The following is an 18,165-nucleotide window of genomic DNA, read 5'->3' on the forward strand; positions in this document are numbered from 1 at the left end:
GGAAGGTTTCAACGGTGGGCGTCACTCTCCCCACTATTTTCTATGGTGGGGTCCACTCAAGCTTTGGATCCGCCTCATTCTTTGTATAATACCATAAAATGCTCTCCAAATGGATGGATGGTGTAGATACAACACATATCATGGTGGGCCCACAAAACTTGGTGACGTCACTTCAGTCTCGAGTGACGCTACTGACCTTATCCGCTCCCCCAATTTCGGGTGGGATTGGGTACTACCCCAACTCGGCAAACGGTATAGCTATAGATGGACGGGCTGTCAAATGGCTCTATGGAGCATACTGTGATGTATATATTTTATCTACACTGTCCATTCATTTTTACGTATCATTTTAGGAAAAATGACAAAAACCAGATCTAAGGCTTAAGTGGGCCACACTACAAGAAACAGTGGGAGTTGGTTGCCTACCATAAAAAATTTCTTGGGGCCACATAAGCCTCTGATCAAACTGATTGACCTTATGAAGAGGTTAGATGGCAAATAAACTTCACAATGGACCCTGAGAAGGTTTTAACGGTAGTCATTCCATTCCCACTACTTTCTATGGTGTCGTCGACATGAGGTTTGGATGTGCCTCAACTTTTGTGATCATGATCTAGGATGATGTAGAAAAGTTGATGGGCAGTGTGGATCTAACACATAAATCATAGTGAGCCTAAATAAGTGCCACACGTTAAAAGCTGGGTTATGTTTTACGCAAAGGACAAAATGCATGGTAATTTTGGAATATAAAAATAAATAAATAAAAATTTATACGGAGCACATTCTCCATTCACCATTAAACTAGACCTTCATTGTTGAAAAATTTCAGCCAAAATACACGGAGTGTTTTCCACCTTCCGTGTTAACAAACAAAACTAAATGCAGATTGCTTTCCAATTATGCATTAAGTTAAAATTTTCAGCGCTACTAAACAGGCCATAAGTGAAGATAACATAATTACAACACTGGGGTCTTGGTATCAATTCCCAAGTAGGGTGTGACCAACAATGGGGTGCGTACTAACAAATGTTAAGCAAACATGCATAAACGGAGAACACAAATATTGCTTGATCCATGACCTGGGTCCATCTCGTACCTAAAACATGAGTTTCATGAGCCCAGAACAAATTGAGCCAGGCCATCGGTAGCTCATCAAAGTAATCCAATCATATGATTTATACCAATTATCATGTGAGCCCCACCAAATTGCATAAAGGCTGAACATGACAGGTCATCCTTGGCCCATTTATGCTACCGACATTGAATCTGGACCCTACATGTGTAGCTAACCAATCTCGCATGTGTTCCGAATTGGTGCGTCTGAGGTGGTTTTGTTTGATGTGTACCAATGAGCACTACACATACGCCTTTAAGTGAGCTAGGCCTTGTTGGGTCTAGTCAGGGGAAAAATTATAAGGCTTTGGAGGGAGAGGAGGGTCACATTTGGGTTTGAGTTGACCCACATGCAGACACCGTTTCAAGGGTAGGCTCATGTTGAGTTTATTGGCTCAGGTCCAAAAATATAGCTCATTCAACCAAATGGGTTGGGTTGGGTTTATGTTGACTGAAGCTGACTTGCTGTGATTAACTGTAACAATGGGTTGGTTTTGAGTGGGTCGAGTCAGCCCAAGCTCGACCCATTTACCAAACAAGCAAAGAATGCTGGCTCAAACCCAACTCATGACCCATTACCCTCTGATCGAAATTGGGTTGGGCTCGACTAACCCGATCCAGATCGTACCCAAACTCAAGTTTAATAATGGAATGTGAGGCTAAGGCTATCACTACCTAACCCACCTATATATACTTTTAATCTTTATTTTGAAGTGCTTTCCGGTTGATTCATCTAGCTCAATCCACTAATAAACTGTATGGGCAGGCTAGGTCAGGTAGGGTTTTATGAGGCCCAAAGTATTAACTTAAATGAGCCACATTTCTAGCCCGAGCTAGACTCGCTTCCTATTTTAGCTTGGGCATAACCCACCTTGAAAGTGGGTCAGGTCAATTTACCTGCAAGTTAACCCAACCCATGGCTGCCCCTAGCCCTCACATTACTTATGTTTTAATGGTAGAAATGTAGTGAACCAGCAAATGGGTATTGGGTTCAGGCCTTCCCAATTAGAAGGGGGCAATGTCAGGTCTAACCTACATTTGGCTGGCCTAAACGAGCTATATGTTAGGCTAGAGTCGAACTCGTGGTGTGTCGTGATAGCTGTCATGGGGCCATAAAGGCCATTACATAAAGATAGCAGTAGCAATTGTTATAAGTTACTAAAAATATAACCCATAACAGCCCATTATACCCCTCATAAATGCTACAATGGTCCCATAATAGATCATTATTAAGCTGATATAGGTTTTCATACTACTATTTTTTTTTAATAAAAAGAGACTATGATAACCATTATGAGAATCGTAACAACTGAGACTGTCTGTATCATAAGGATAACGGTAGTTGCCGTTATGGCCAGCATTACCTTTTATAAAATACCTTGGTCGAAACCTTACATAACATGACCCAAATTCAGGCTAGATAATGGTCGCTACAACCCATATTGTAAAGATAATGGTAGTTGCCGCTATGGTCACTATTACCTTTACAAAATACCTTCGTCAAGCCTTACTTACCTGAACCCAAGTTGGAGATAGATAGCCTAACTCAACCTGGGATCCAAAAGATGTTAGGGGATTGCAGAAGCAAATCTCAAATTTAAATCATACGAAAATAAGCAAACACAAACAAAATGTGCACAAGCACACACGATTTTTACGTGGATATACTTTTATGGAAAAAAAACTATGGTGCAAGTGACGACGATTACTATGAAAGCAAAAAAGTATGAGAAATTGATGCACTTGCAATTCAGAAAACTCTCATTTTCTCATCTCTAAATTCTAAAAATGTTTTAGCTTCGATTAGAATAATCTAATCTCATAATGATACCCATGTATATAGCATAACACTCAGAATAGAAAACAAATCATGCAATTATGCAAATTTACACGCGTATCGATCTAAGCATCAGTTGATTGATATGACTTGAGGAATCCTCGATCAATCAAGCTCTCATGTTCAATCAATCAAACATGGCCTAAATTGTCTAGACAGTTTACAAGTATTTTTCAAATATTATTGATCAATCGATCAGACAGATCGATCGATTGAAACTGTTCAAAATTGTCCAGATGTCAATCTATATAATTCATGACTCATTCTTTAACACCCTGAAAATCGGGGGTCGCGCAACCGCTTAACTCCCGAGTTCCCGGGAGTCACTACTGTCAGATTTCCATTAATGCGCATTATGTCTGTTAGAGTAGCGCAGCCGGAAGGCTCCCTGAACATGAAGCATGAACACGCATAGCAGCTGAAATCAACATAGGGTCATATATATATATATATATATATATATATATATATATATAGATATATATATATATATATATATATATATATATATATATATATATATCTACATACACAAGTTCAAACAAAATAAAATGGGTCGCACAAGGCGTTGCCCAAGCCACCTACAAAAATACTAAGGTCCAAAAGAATGAGGCCAAGCCCAACGCCCGGCCATCCCAATCCCGCCAATTAAGCCGGCGGAGAACCTTCCATCAACTGGAAGTACGATAGCTCGTCCTCCTCATCCGGGCTCGCCTCGCCAGGCTCCTCCAGTGCTGGTCACCTGCATCTATACAAGAGTCTGGTTGGTGTTTTAAAACATCGTCCCAGAGTGGGAGTGAGTGATCAACTCAGTGGGTGCTATTAATCTCAAGTTATCATATGCAACAATTTTAATACGGTCTTAATGAAAAGCATATAATCACCAACATCTAAATAGTCTTATTAATGCGCATGTATGCAGTATGATATGATGCATGTCCTCACAACAACGCTCCCTCATACGACAACGTCTAACGATCGCCAATGCCAACACTCCCTCAGTGCGACCTCGACTGCCGAGTCGCTATCCTACCTAGTGCGATGCGATGCGATCGTGTTAGCCGAGTTTTTAGTTAAGTAAATTCATCCAGCAGGTTTGAGAATCCGTCACACCTCACATTTCATATGCCCTGAACTAGTTGCGAGGCCAAGGCCCCCCAATGCGTGAGGCCGAGACCCCGCGGTCCTTGACCACGTCGGGTTTCCCCCATCCCCAACTTCAAGCACATGGGGGTGCTGAACCTGGGGTCGCTCGCGGTCACTACGGGGAGGCGCGTCACCCCAGCGTAGGCCGACAGCTCGAACACAGTGTCCCATTCCACCATGCCCGGCTCACGAGGCTGTGGACCATTTCTAGGTGGATTATTGATGGGCTACACCGGTTGTAGGGTGTCACAGGTTCCATACAGAGGTGAGCAAACAGGGTTAACAATCATGGTTGGTCAACGGTAGGTTAAACCGTACGAGTCCAGGCGAATACGTGGCGGTGCGACATCGGGTGCAAGCAACTCATGTAGTCCAACTACTGTCGCCCTCCCGCACTCGCCCAAATCCGCGGGTTTAACCTCAAGGCAGTCCTACCAACGGGACCACCTCGACTCTCCGTGCTTTCTTGACCAATCCCTAGGGTTTGGATGGTGGTTCACAACAAGTCAACGGATAAGGTTATCAACTGGCAAAATTCATCATCACAATCTCATACGTCCATATACAATTCAAATTCATTTACTAAGCTGAACATCATGATTTATGAGTAATGGTGCATGTGTAGTGTGTGTGTTTGTGAGGAAGTTGCTCACTTCCCACCACTCATGGAAAACATATTTGCATCGGAAAAACAATTAAGGCATGCATGCTATAGGGCAACATCATAAGTGTAATGCAACAAAACATCAACAAGTAATCAACAAATTTACACCAAATCATGTAAGAAGCAAGTACAAACATCATGTGAGGAAATCAATTTAAAACATATAATTCCATAGCAATCCGATAAGCATGAAGTCCTAAGTTTTTCTCTATATTCTCTAAACACACCACCAAGCAATCAAAATCATTAATCTCATATTGAAATTGGTGCAAGACCACCTAGGAGTAATAGTCCGCACCTATGGTTCGTTGGAGAATCGGAAACGCCCTAGGAAAGAGAGCTTTCGGGTAGATTGGACGAAATTCCTAAGCCAAGTTATTGCATGTTAGAATTTCAAGCCAAACCCACCTTGCTACATGGATCTTGAGAATGAGGGGTGAAAACCTTACCTAGGCAACCCGCGGACTGTTGTTAAAGCTAAGGAGAGGGGTTTCTCCTTGCAAGAGTGGCAACGAGATGGAAGGGTTGGCTTTTCTTGGGGCCCCACCTTGATCTAGGGTCCCACAAATCTCTTCCTTCCCTCTTTCTCCCCTTTACTCTCCTTCTCTCTTGGTAGTTGTAGCAAATGGGAGAGGGGTTTATGAGGGATAGGGTTTATTCCCTAGACTTGGCCCTCTTGGCCTTAAGTTCCCTCAATTTCCCAAATTAGCCTCCTAGGGGCAACTTTGGGGTTGGTGTGGCCCTAATGCTCCCTTGGTCACCAAATTTTGGTGGGTAGGTGCCCTATGGACCAATTAGGGCCCGTGTACAATTTGGGAATAAATGGACGAACGAAAGTGGGGTTTGAGTCAAAGGTCCTGATCTTTAAACGACCCTGTGGGGTCCATTCTAGTGATTTGAGTACTTCTGGTGGTCCTCTAGCTATGAAATTTCTAGGATGGGTGATTCACAGCCCGATGAAGGGTCATGTAAAATTTTGGGATGATCGGACCAGGGGTTTGGTCGCACGGGTCCGATTTGTGATCGACGGTCACCGATCCACGATCGGGTCCCAGAGTTGGTGGACGGGTGTAGAAAAATCCATTTGACTTCCCCCATAAATATGGAAGAGATCCGATGGTCAGATAACCAGGAATCTCGGTTCCATTTGCACGCGCCAGATTTGGTCCTGGCACAGGTGGGGTGCATTAAGTCAGTGCCAGATCCCACTTCCGAGTGTCTACTGGGCCCGCGGTCCGCGATGGTCTACAAGCCCAGTGATTTCTATAATCCCCTGAATTTTTAGATTTTTCTGACCTTCCGGCGTCGCGGTACAGCCCGAACGGACTGTAGCTCAGTGTAAATAGTCATTCGGCTTGGCGGCCCGCACTTGGTCCTAACATGGCCTGCCCGGTATAGGCAAATGGGCTAATCCTAAACTAATTAACTCATGGCCTCCCTGCCACGAATGTTCCAAATGTTCGGTCCTGCGAAAAAATCCTACGTGGACACCTCAGGACACTGTACCGATTGGACGGGATGTTACAATCTACCCCCCTTACAATTAAATTTCGTCCTCGAAATTTGTACCTGATCATATTGTTGAAGCAGGGATGGGTAATGCTTGCGGATTTCTGCTTCCGTCTCCCAAGTGGCCTCTTCTTCATCGTGATGGGTCCATAGTACCTTGACCAACGGGATGACCTTGTTGCGTAGGACTTGCTCCTTCCTATCAAGTATACGAGTGGGTCGAAGAATGTATGTGGCATTTTCCTTAAGTTCCACATGTTCCCACTTGATGATGTGCGAAGGATCTGGGACGTATTTCTTCAACATGGATACATGGAAAACGTTATGCACCCCGGCTAGAGGCGTGGGTAGGGCCAAGCGATAAGCAACGGCGCCCACACGGTCTAAAATCTGGAATGGCCCAATAAATCGTGGCGCAAGCTTCCCCTTCTTGCCAAAGCGTAAAACACCCTTCATTGGGGAAATCTTGAGAAATACGTGGTCCCCCGCTTCAAATTCCAAGTCCCTTCGCCTGGTGTCGGCATAGCTTTTCTGCCTGCTTTGAGCCGTCAAAAGGCGGCGCCGGATAATTCCAATCTTTTCAGTCGTGATCCGTACCAGGTCCGGTCCGAGCAAACCCTTCTCGCCAATTTCCTCCCAACAATGTGGGGCTCGGCATGGACGCCCATACAAGGCCTCGTATGGTGCCATTCCGATGCTAGCTTGGAAACTATTGTTGTAGGCGAACTCGGCATATGGGAGGCAATCGTCCCAACTCTCCTGGAAGTCCAGAACACAAGCGCGCAACATGTCTTCCAAAATCTGGTTTACCCGCTCGGTTTGTCCATCTGTTTGCGGGTGGAAGGCGGTGCTAAACTTCAGTTTCGCTCCCATAGCTTCTTGAATGCGGGTCCAAAAGATTGACGTGAAACGAGCATCCCGGTCCGACACAATCTCCAATGGGACGCCATGGAGCCGCACTATCTCCTTGATATATAGCTTAGCCAAGTCGTCGGCGGAGGTAGAAGTCTTAATCGGCAAGAAGTGGGCTGATTTGGTCAGTCTGTCCACAATCACCCATATCGAGTCGTGCCCCTTCCTTGTCTTGGGTAACCCAGCAATGAAATCCATAGATATGAAGTCCCACTTCCATTCCGCTATAGGCATGGGTTGCAACAGGCCCGGTGGTCGGCGGTGTTCGGCCTTAACTTGTTGACAGGTGAGGCACCGGGATACATATTCCGCTATTTCCTTTTTCATGTTGTCCCACCAATACGTTCGCCTTAGGTCCCGGTACATCTTTGTACTACCAAGATGCATTGCCAACTTGGAATTATGGGCGGCGTTTAGAACTTCTTCTCGTAGTCCTTGGATGTTTGGGACACAAAGGCGGCCTCGGTACCACAATCCCCCGTCGGTGCCGACTCTCCATTCGGACTTCTCGTCATTCCTTGCCCCTTCCCTCATCTTCCTCAATAGCTCATCGCTCTCTTGGACTTCAATGATTTTACTGTCAATCATTGGCTGGGCTTGAACGTGGGCTAAGAACTCATATGGTTCCTCCACCGTTAGCTTCATGTCAAAGTCCCGAACGAACTCCACCATGTCTCACTCTCTCACCATTAGCGGGGCCGCAAATTCAATTGTCTTCTTGCGACTCAAGGCATCTACCACTAGGTTGGCCTTTCCAGGACGATACGAGACATCAAACTTGAAGTCTTTCAACGTCTCCATCCAGCGACGCTGTCTCATATTCAGGTCCTTTTTGGGTGAAGATGTATTTGAGGCTCTTGTGGTCAGTAAAGAGTTCAAACTCCTCACCATAGAGATAGTGCCTCTATATCTTCAAAGCGAAAACCACCGCCGCAAGTTCGAGGTCATGCGTGGGGTAGTTCTCCTCGTGCTTTCTTAACTGTCGAGACGCATATGCAATTGCCCTGTCCTTCTGCATGAGTACACAACCCAATCCTACTAGAGAGGCGTCAGTATAGACGGTGTACTTGACCCCCTGCTCGGGTAGCACAAACACAAGCGCCGACGTCAGCTTGTCCTTCAACTCTTGGAAAGCCGCCTCCGCCTTTTCATTCCAGGCGAATTTGAGGTCCTTCCGAGTTAGCTGTGAAAGCGGCCGGGCTATCTTAGAGAAGTCCCTAATGAATCTGCGGTAATAGCCTGCCAGACCAAGGAAGCTTCGTACTTCTGTAACTGATTTCGGTTGCTTCCAACCTTGTACCGCCGCCACCTTGGCGAGATCCACAGATATCCCTTCCTTGGACACAACGTGACCTAGAAATTTGACCTCCTTCTTCTAAAAGGCGCATTTCCTAAATTGCACAAATAATCGATTCTTTTCCAGAGTTTCAAAGACGGCTCTTAAGTGTTTCCCATGCTCTTCGTGGCTCTTTGAATAAATCAATATGTCGTCGATAAACATGATGACGAATCGGTATAAGAACGGCCTAAGGATTTAGTTCATTAGGTCCATGAAGACCGCGGGGGCATTGGTGAGCCCGAACGGCATAACCAGAAACTCGTAATGGCCAAAATAGGTCCTAAAGGCCGTTTTCTGAATATCTTCATCTCTAACCCGCAGCTGATGGTACCCCGATTTTAGATCTATCTTTGAGAAGTATTGGGCAACCCTCAACTGGTCGAATAAATCGTCGATCCTGGGCAACGGGTATTTGTTCCGAACCGTCATTTGGTTCAGCCTTCGGTAATCCACACATAGTCGTAAAGAGCCGTCCTTCTTCCTTACGAATAGCACTGGGGCTCCCCATGGCGACACGTTGGGCCGGATGAAACCTGACTCTAGCAAATCATCGATTTGAGTCCGTAATTCCTCCATTTCACATGGGGACATGCGGTAAGTAGGCAGAGAAATGGGCTTGGCTCCAGGAACCAGATCAATCGTGAAGTCTATCTCACGTCGAGGCGGTAGTCCCGGTATGTTTTTGAATACGTCCCAAAAGTCTTTGACCACAGGTGTGTCCGTTATCGAGGGTCCAGAATATCCGTCTTCCAATGATGCATAACACGAGATCCTTCGTTCGAAGCTGACCTGGACTGGGAATGTGAGGGAAGTGCCATCGTCTTCATGTATCTTCACTGTCTTTGCATCACAATCAATCTCTGCCCTCACTACCGTCAACCAGTCCATGCCCAAGATGACGTCGTAATGGAATATTTTGGTTACTATCAAATCCACGTTTGCCACCTTGCATCCCAGGTCGATGGGACAATCATAACATATCTTAGTCGCTTCTGAAAATGTGCCAGCGGCAGCGATGATCTTTACCCCCACGAAAGGCCTGGGGCGTAGCCCCAAATGCTTGACGGCGGCATGAGATATGAGAGAAGCAGTAGATCCGGTGTCCACCAAAAGGAAAATAGGGGTACCTTGTATGTGAGCCGTCACCTCGAAGGCCGTAGGAGTGGGGATGGCCGCATCCTGACCCTCGACTGCTAGGGCATGCACTCGAGCCTGTTGTGAAAAATTTGGCCTTTACATGGGCCGTTGAGGCGGCCTACCCTGAGGTGGTGGTGGGCGTCGAAACTGCTGGTTAGGCCCCATTGCCCGTAGGGGCGGAATCTGCAATGCCGGCTGCGGGGGCCTAATATTGCGCTGAGGTGGGGTGAATCCGAGGTCCCTCATCCTCGTAAAACAATAGGGCTCAGAGTGTCCCGCTCTCCTGCAATAGGTGCAAACCTGGGCCTGTCGCGTAGAAGGGGCCGGTGTGGCGGCTAGTCGGGGTGGTGAGTTGGGGCGCGCCCTTTTTCCTGTAAAAGAGGAGGACGGTCCCTCCACCCTGTTTCGAAGCCCTAACTGTGATCGGTTCCGGGCGACCCGCTCCTCATCCTGCTCCGCCCTGATGGACATCTCGACGAGCTCGGCGTATGTCCTGATGTTGACGCAGCATATCTTGGAGCGAATGCCGCTTCGCAGCCCAGCCGTGAATCGTCTCATCTTTACCGCTTCATTGGCAATCATCTCGGAAGCGTAACGGGAGAGTTCGGTAAAGCGGTTCTCATATTGGGCCACGCTCATCCCCCCTTGTTGGAGACGGAGAAATTCGTTCTCTCTCTCGTGCTGGTACGATTGAGGAATATACTTCTCCTTGAAGCGGGCTTCAAATGCTTCCCATGTCCATACATGGTCCTCGGGAATGGATCGGAAGACGCTCTCCCACCACAAATCCGCCTCTTTCTCAAAAAGATACGAGACAAGCTCCACATTTTCTGCCTCAGAACAATGGAGAGGCCGTAGTAACTTAGCGACTCGGTTGAGCCAATATTCTGCCTCCTCAGGGCGGTGGGAGCCTGCGAATGTAGGCGGTCTATACCACTGGAACCGCTCAAACAGGCTGCTCACGTTGCTTGCAGATGCGTTTGGACCGGGTTGCGCCGGTTGCGGCACTCCCATGCTCTGGGCCATGGCCCCCATCATAGTGGCCATCATCTGCTGCTGTTGTTGCATATTTGCAACCATCATCTGTTGCTGCTGTTGCATGAGAAGCAACATCTGATCTACCCGATCTATGACCGGTGGGGGAGGTGGTACAGATGCCGCGGCCTGCGGTGGCGGAGCACTAGGGGCCGCCTCTTAGGTAGTACTACCCTTGTTCTGAGATCCGTTCTCGCCTTGGGGGCCTTGCGGATCATCAGGGAGGAGATCCCTTTCGATCAACCCTCCGTGAGGAAGACGGACGTATCGACCCTCCGGTCGAGGAGGCATTTCCTGTAAAACATCCTTAGACCGATTAGGGGCTGAAAGATTTCTCAATCCTGATTATGCGTACAAATGCAAGGTCCATACATGATCCATTTGTGCATAAAGGTAAATTCTTACAAACATTTCCATAGCAACAAGAAGAATTTCCAAGATAACCCATACTTCACATTGATTTCAAAAATGCCATTGATATGGCCAATTACATGTCGCAGTACGGATTTCAAGCATCACTATCATGACAACGAAAAGAAATACAACTAAGTCAAACTAGGGTACCAACTAACTCCTAGTACATGAAATCTGACCTAATAAGCTTAACACAACTACTAGATATCAGTTCGGCTGCAGAGCTACTCGTCTGAATCGGGTGATAGCGGGGACGCTTTTTCCCCCTTGCTGCAGCAGATCAGGGCCTTTATGGCCCGATACATCTTCTTATTCCACTTCTCCTGCCTTACTTGGTTTGCCTCAATCCTCGCTTGGTTCTCCTCGATCCTAGCCATCCTAGCATCGAGAGAGTCCAAACGACCTAACATATCTGGGGCAATAGGTGGCTCCCTTCCAATTCCTTCAATCTCCTCAGCCTCTTGCGCCACCTCAGCCCCCTCAGGCCCTTCGGGTGCTTCGGTTTCATCCTCATCCTCTGCCTCCTCCTCGCCCTCACTTCCTTCCTCTTCATCCCCATCACTATTGGCTTCGTCTTCGACCGGGTCTCCATATCAGTCGACGTGGGCCTGTCGCTGCTTGGGGCCTGCCCTCAGGCTATTTAGCATCTCGTCTCCCAGTAGTTGCGTTGGCACCGGGTTTCCGTCGGACTCGCGTATCCCGTATTCCTCGGCCAGCCGACAGACCAGGCGGCCAAACGGAAGGCATGCACTCTTCCTCGTTGCTCGGGCGGCCCGCACAATCTGATAAAGCACCACACTAGGAAGGCATACATCTGCCCCACGTCCCACCTGATATAAGAATTCCACCATGTAGCGGGAACACTCGGTGCGGTTGATCAGTCTCGGGTACACGTTGTAGGTGCAGATGCGATGGAGTACCCGATACTCTGGGGTCAAGTTGGCCGCGCTCAGACCTTGCCCTCGCTCTCCCCGCTTCCACTGGGCCACTTGGCCGCATAGAAAACGAGTCCGCACATCGCGGGCTTGGCTCGTATCTAAGCTTCCCTCATCAATCTGTAGCTCACCCTGAGACACTCCTAGCACATCAGCGATATCTGCCACCCCGATCGGAATTCTCTCGTTTCCCACTATCAGGTCGAATCCTAGGGGCTTAAATCGAGGGTTTCTAATCCGCACATAGAGAGCCCTCGCTTGCCTTACATTCGCTTGATGATTCCCATAGAACATTGGGCTCCAATCCTTCTCCATCAGTCGGCCGAGTATGGCGAACTCGTCGAACAGGTGTTCTTCCACGGAGACCTCAAAGGCGACATTGCGTGCACGGAAATTTCCTACATCCTCCACGGGCGGTAGGGTCGCTCGATTCGCGGGAGCCCTCCGAGGGTCATCTTTGCGCTTGGATCGGATTTCCGCAATTGCCTTCCCCTTTGGATCAGCCTTCTGCTTACTCCGCCTTTCTCGGCTTGGCCCCGGCTCGGCGATTGCCGGTCTTTTCTTCCCCATGAGTAAAAGGACCACCGGAATGGTGAAGAAGGAGACAATGGTTGCGAGAAAGGTCATTCCTTGGCTAAGGAATGTAGGTTTATCCAAATAAGTGGATGGTTGAAGGAGGCCTAGGGAAACCTTTGGGATGGGTCTAGGAAGGGTTTTGAGATGAGGGAGAGGAAGATGGATAGAAAAGGAATGGGGTTTGGAAAAAATGAGTGGGGGTGGATGTAGAAGGGTGGGCCTTGAGAAGATGTTGAATGTTGGGTTTTAATGGAGATGAGGAAAGAAATTTGAGAAGGAGGGTTTAGGGGGAAATGGGGTGAGATGGGTTCCAAATGGGCCCTGAGGGAAGGGGTTTCTTGAAGAAGGTGATGGGTTTTCCCCTTCCTTTCTTTTTTTTTTTGAATATGGGTCTTGTAGATGGGTGAAGGGAGTTGTGAAGAAGGGAAGGATGGGTGGAAGAAAGAAATTTCGGATGGGAGAGTGAGGGAGGAAAGAAATGAGGTGAGAAGTAAAGGAAAATAGAGGGAATGGGGTTTAAAACACCCCAAATGGTCAGCCAAGTGGGTCCCACACGTGTGTGCATGGTGGAGGGGAGGGAAAACCCAACCCCAAACTCTGGCGCCGGCGGCGCCGGGCGGGCGCTGCGGTGCCGGGCTGCTGGATCACGGGCGCCGGACCTCTGGACAATGGGCGCTGTGACGGCGCCAGACGGGCACTGCGGCGCTGAGCTTCTGGACATCGGGCGCTGTGGCGGCGCCGGAGCTCTGAGCCACGCCTTGCGACGGCCGTATCTCCCAAACCGCGGTGAGTTATTTGGCGTGCCATATATGAAATTGGGGTAGGAGACGCCGATCTATGGAGTGGGCTCAGTGGCGCCGCAAGATTCTTGCCGGTTTGGATCCAAAGATCTAGTTTCTCTACCTCCTCTCCCGTTCCGGTAGTCTCACGTTCGCCCGATCCTAATTTCCCCCGGGTGAGCCAGAATTAGCACGTTGGGCCCAATGTTATCCCTCCGGACCTGAACGAGGGCTTATACCTCGCAAATCGTTCAGCCCACGGTTTGTCTTTATCCCTCCTACTTGACTAGTGGCACTTCATCGCACTAATTTGGGCTCGCCAGGCTAGTTCCCTGTTCCTCTTCCGGAAGTGGGGGTTCCTAAGGGTTCGTAGTTCCTACTACACCGCCTTTCAAGTCAGTGAACACTTTAACGGGTTCATATTCCATGGCCCAATAAATTCCAAGCCACGCTCTGATACCAACTTGTAACGCCCTGAAAATCGAGGGTCGCGCAACCGCTCAACTCCCGAGTTCCCGGGAGTCACTATTGTCAGATTTCCATTAATGCGCATTATGTCTATCAGAGTAGCGCAGCCAGAAGGCTCCCTGAACATGAAGCATGAACACGCATAGCAGCTGAAATGAAAGAGGGCTGTCATATATATATATATATATATATATATATATATATATATATATATATATATCTACATACACAAGTTCAAACAAAATAAAATGGGTCGCACAAGGCGTTGCCCAAGCCACCTACAAAAATACTAAGGTCCAAAAGAATGAGGCCAAGCCTAACACCCGGCCATCCCAATCCCGCCAATTAAACCGGCGGAGAACCCTCCATCAGCTGGAAGTACGATAGCTCGTCCTCCTCGTCCGGGCTTGCCTCGCCAGGCTCCTCCAGTGCCGGGTCACCTGCATCTATACAAGAGTCTGGTTGGTGTTTTAAAACACCGTCCCAGAGTGGGAGTGAGTGATCAACTCAGTGGGTGCTATTAATCTCAAGTTATCATATGCAACAATTTTAATACGGTCTTAATGAAAAGCATATAATCACCAACATCTAAATAGTCTTATTAATGCGCATGTATGCAGTATGATATGATGCATGCCCTCACAACAATGCTCCCTCATGCGACAACGTCTAACGATCGCCAATGCCAACACTCCCTCAGTGCGACCTCGACTGCCGAGTCGCTATCCTACCTAGTGCGATGCGATGCGATCGTGTTAGCCGAGTTTTTAGTTAAGTAAATTCATCTAGCAGGTTTGAGAATCCGTCACACCTCACATTTCATATGCCCTGAACTAGTTGCAAGGCCAAGGCCCCCCAATGCGTGAGGCCGAGACCCCGCGGTCCTTGACCCCGTCGGGTTTCCCCTATCCCCGACTTCAAGCACATGGGGGTGCTGAACCTGGGATCGCTCGCGGTCACTACGGGGAGGCGCGTCACCCCAGCGTAGGCCGACAGCTCGAACACAGTGTCCCATTTCACCATGCCCGGCTCACGAGGCTGTGAACCATTTCTAGGTGGATTATTGAGGGGCTACACCGGTTGTAGGGTGTCACAGGTTCCATACAGAGGTGAGCAAACAGGGTTAACAATCATGGTTGGTCAACGATAGGTTAAACCGCACGAGTCCAGGCGAATACGTGGCGATGCGACATCGGGTGCAAGCAACCCATGTAGTCCAACTACTGTCGCCCTCCCGCACTCGCCCAAATCCGCGGGTTTAACCTTAAGGCGGTCCTACCAATGGGACCACCTCGACTCTTCATGCTTTCTTGACCAATCCCTAGGGTTTGGATGGTGGTTCACAACAAGTCAACGGATAAGGTTATCAACTGGAAAAATTCATCATCACAATCTCATACGTCTATATACAATTCAAATTCATTTACTAAGCTGAACATCATGATTTATGAGTAATGGTGCATGTGTAGTGTGTGTGTTAGTGAGGAAGTTACTCACTTCCCACCACTCATGGAAAACATATTTGCATCGGAAAAACAATTAAGACATGCATGCTATAGGGCAACATCATAAGTGTAATGCAACAAAACATCAACAAGTAATCAACAAATTTACACCAAATCATGTAAGAAGCAAGTACAAACATCATGTGAGGAAATCAATTTAAAACATATAATTCCATAGCAATCCGATAAGCATGAAGTCCTAAGTTTTTCTCTATATTCTTTAAACACACCACCAAGCAATCAAAATCATTAATCTCATATTGAAATTGGTGTAAGACCACCTAGGAGTAATAGTCTGCACCTATGGTTCGTTGGAGAATCGGAAACGCCCTAGGAAAGAGGGCTTTCGGGTAGACCGGACGAAATCCCTAAGCCAAGTTATTGCATGTTAGAATTTCAAGCCAAACCCACCTTGCTACATGGATCTTGAGAATGAGGGGTGAAAACCTTACCTAGGCAACCCGCGGACCATTGTTGAAGCTAAGGAGAGGGGTTTCTCTTTGCAAGAGTGGCAACGAGATGGAAGGGTTGGCTTTTCTTGGGGCCCCACCTTGATCTAGGGTCCTACAAATCTCTTCCTTCCCTCTTTCTCCCCTTTACTCTCCTTCTCTCTTGGTAGTTGTAGCAAATGAGAGAGGAGTTTATGAGGGATAGGGTTTATTCCCTAGACTTGGCCCTCTTGGCCTTAAGTTCCCTCAATTTCCCAAATTAGCCTCCTAGGGGCAACTTTGGAGTTGGTGTGGCCCTAATGCTCCCTTGGTCACCAAATTTTGGTGGGTAGGTGCCCTATGGACCGATTAGGGCCCGTGTACAATTTGGGAATAAATGGACGAACGAAAGTGGGGTTTGAGTCAAAGGTCCTGATCTTTAAACGGCCCTGTGGGGTCCATTCTAGTGATTTGAGTACTTCTGGTGGTCCTCCAGATATGAAATTTCTAGGATGGGTGATTCACGGCCCGATGAAGGGTCACGCAAAATTTTGGGATGATCGGACCAGGGGTTTGGTCGCACGGGTCCGATTTGTGATCGACGGTCACCGATCCACGATCGGGTCCCAGAGTTGGTGGACGGGTGTAGAAAAATCCATTTGACCTCCCCCATAAATATGGAAGAGATCCGATGGTCGGATAACCAGGAATCTCGGTTCCATTTGCATACGCCAGATTTGGTCCTGGCACAGGTGGGGTGCATTAAGTTAGTGCCAGATCCCACTTCCGAGTGTCTACTGGGCCTGCGGTCCGCGGTGGTCTACAAGCCCAGTGATTTCTATAATCCCCTGAATTTCTAGATTTTTCTGACCTTCCGGCGTCGCGGTACAGCCCGGACGGACTGTAGCTCAGTGTAAATAGTCATTCGGCTTGGCGGCCCGCACTTAGTCCTAACATGGCCTGCCCGGTATAGGCAAATGGGCTAATCCTAAACTAATTAACTCATGGCCTCCCTGCCACGAATGTTCCAAATGTTCGGTCCTGCGGAAAAATCCTACGTGGACACCTCAGGACACTGTACCGATTGGACAGGATGTTACACATTCAATTGATCAACCATGATGGTCGATCGAAAACAGATAATGTAATTATGCAAATTTGTGCGCGTCGTTGATCTAAGCATCAATTGATTAATATGACTTGAGCAGTCCTCGATCGATCGAGCTCTCATGTTCAATCAATTGAACATGGCTTAAATTGCCTAGACAGTTTACAAGTATTTTTCAAATAATATTGATCAATCAATTAGATAGATCAATTGATTGAAATTGTTCAAAATTGTCCAGATGTCAATCTGTATAATTCATGACTCATTCAATTGATCAACTATGGTGGTCGATCGATCGAACTCTAGTTTAACGTACAGATTGAAGACATTTGACAACAATCTCCACCATAACTTTAATCATTGTACATGCTAAAATGATAAGCACACTTTAGTTGTTAAATTTTGTAAAGCCAAAACAACTTGACAATAGATCTTCAAGACTGACCCATGATCAAGAGAAGCTCAAGCTGAAGATCAAAAGAAGATTAAGCTCAAGATCGACTAATGTTCAAGAAAAGATCAAGTTCAAAGTCAAGATGAAGTCCAAGACTTAGTTCAAGTCAAAGAAGATCAAATATTTGATATCTCAGGTGATATAAAACCCTAAAAAGACCTTAAGACTAGGTACTTTCAAAAATATGTTATTTTGGGTTTTTATGCTTATTTTGCTTTGAATTTGGCCAGCCCAACTTTTGGTTCAATTAGCTCAAGCTTTCTCGGCAAGCTCAAGTTCAAGCTCGAAGCAACAATTGATTTTTGTTGCAAATTTGGCTAGCTCGAGTTTTGGTTCGGTGAACCTGAGTTTTGGTTCGGCTAGCCCGAGAAAGTTCGGGTCAAATTTTAGCAACATCTCATTTTGGAATTTGGACGAATTTGGTCAGCCGAACGAGGGTGTTTGGCTAACTGAAGTTGACCTCGGGCTAGCCGAATTTTGGATAAATCTTATCCCATGCAATCCGAAGTCCATTGAATTGAATTCGATCTGCTCAGGCTGGCCGAAGATTCGACTCCTTTACCTATAAATTGAGTTTCTCTCTCATTCCGAATTACTCAAGTAAATTATCAAAATCTTTCTGCAAGAGAGAGAGAAGCCCAAGTTATTAGTAAGCTATTAAACGGTATTTATAATTTAATTTATATAGCTTTTTTCGATTCTCTTAATTTCAGGACTTTCAAGTTTGATTCTAAAGAAAGTAAACTATACTCTTCTTTTGAGATTTAAGAGAATTGATTTAAGTAGCTTATTGAGTTTAATTTAAT

At 47.1% G+C, this 18,165-nt stretch overlaps 1 protein-coding gene across 1 annotated transcript; it reads right to left on the reverse strand.

Annotated features, from left to right (window-relative positions):
* Positions 1 to 8,715: 8,715 nt before the first annotated feature.
* Positions 8,716 to 10,770, reverse strand: LOC131255372 (uncharacterized). The gene is made up of 2 exons (XM_058256064.1): positions 9,780 to 10,770; positions 8,716 to 9,710 (listed from the first exon to the last, which is right to left on the reverse strand). Exons 1-2 carry the CDS (start codon positions 10,768 to 10,770, stop codon positions 8,716 to 8,718), a joined length of 1,986 nt encoding a protein of 661 aa, XP_058112047.1.
* Between the last annotated feature and the right edge of the window lie 7,395 nt (positions 10,771 to 18,165).

Source organism: Magnolia sinica, chromosome 9 (genome assembly GCF_029962835.1).
Source record: "Magnolia sinica isolate HGM2019 chromosome 9, MsV1, whole genome shotgun sequence".
NCBI classification, from domain to species: domain Eukaryota; kingdom Viridiplantae; phylum Streptophyta; class Magnoliopsida; order Magnoliales; family Magnoliaceae; genus Magnolia; species Magnolia sinica.

Coding starts and splice junctions, on each gene's coding strand:
- LOC131255372 (XM_058256064.1), bottom strand. CDS start 10,770: ATGTTGCTTCTCATGCAACAGCAGCAACAGATGATGGTTGCAAATATG. Junction 9,711..9,779: donor ACGCCCACCACCACCTCAGG/GTAGGCCGCCTC, acceptor ATGCCCTAGCAG/TCGAGGGTCAGGATGCGGCC.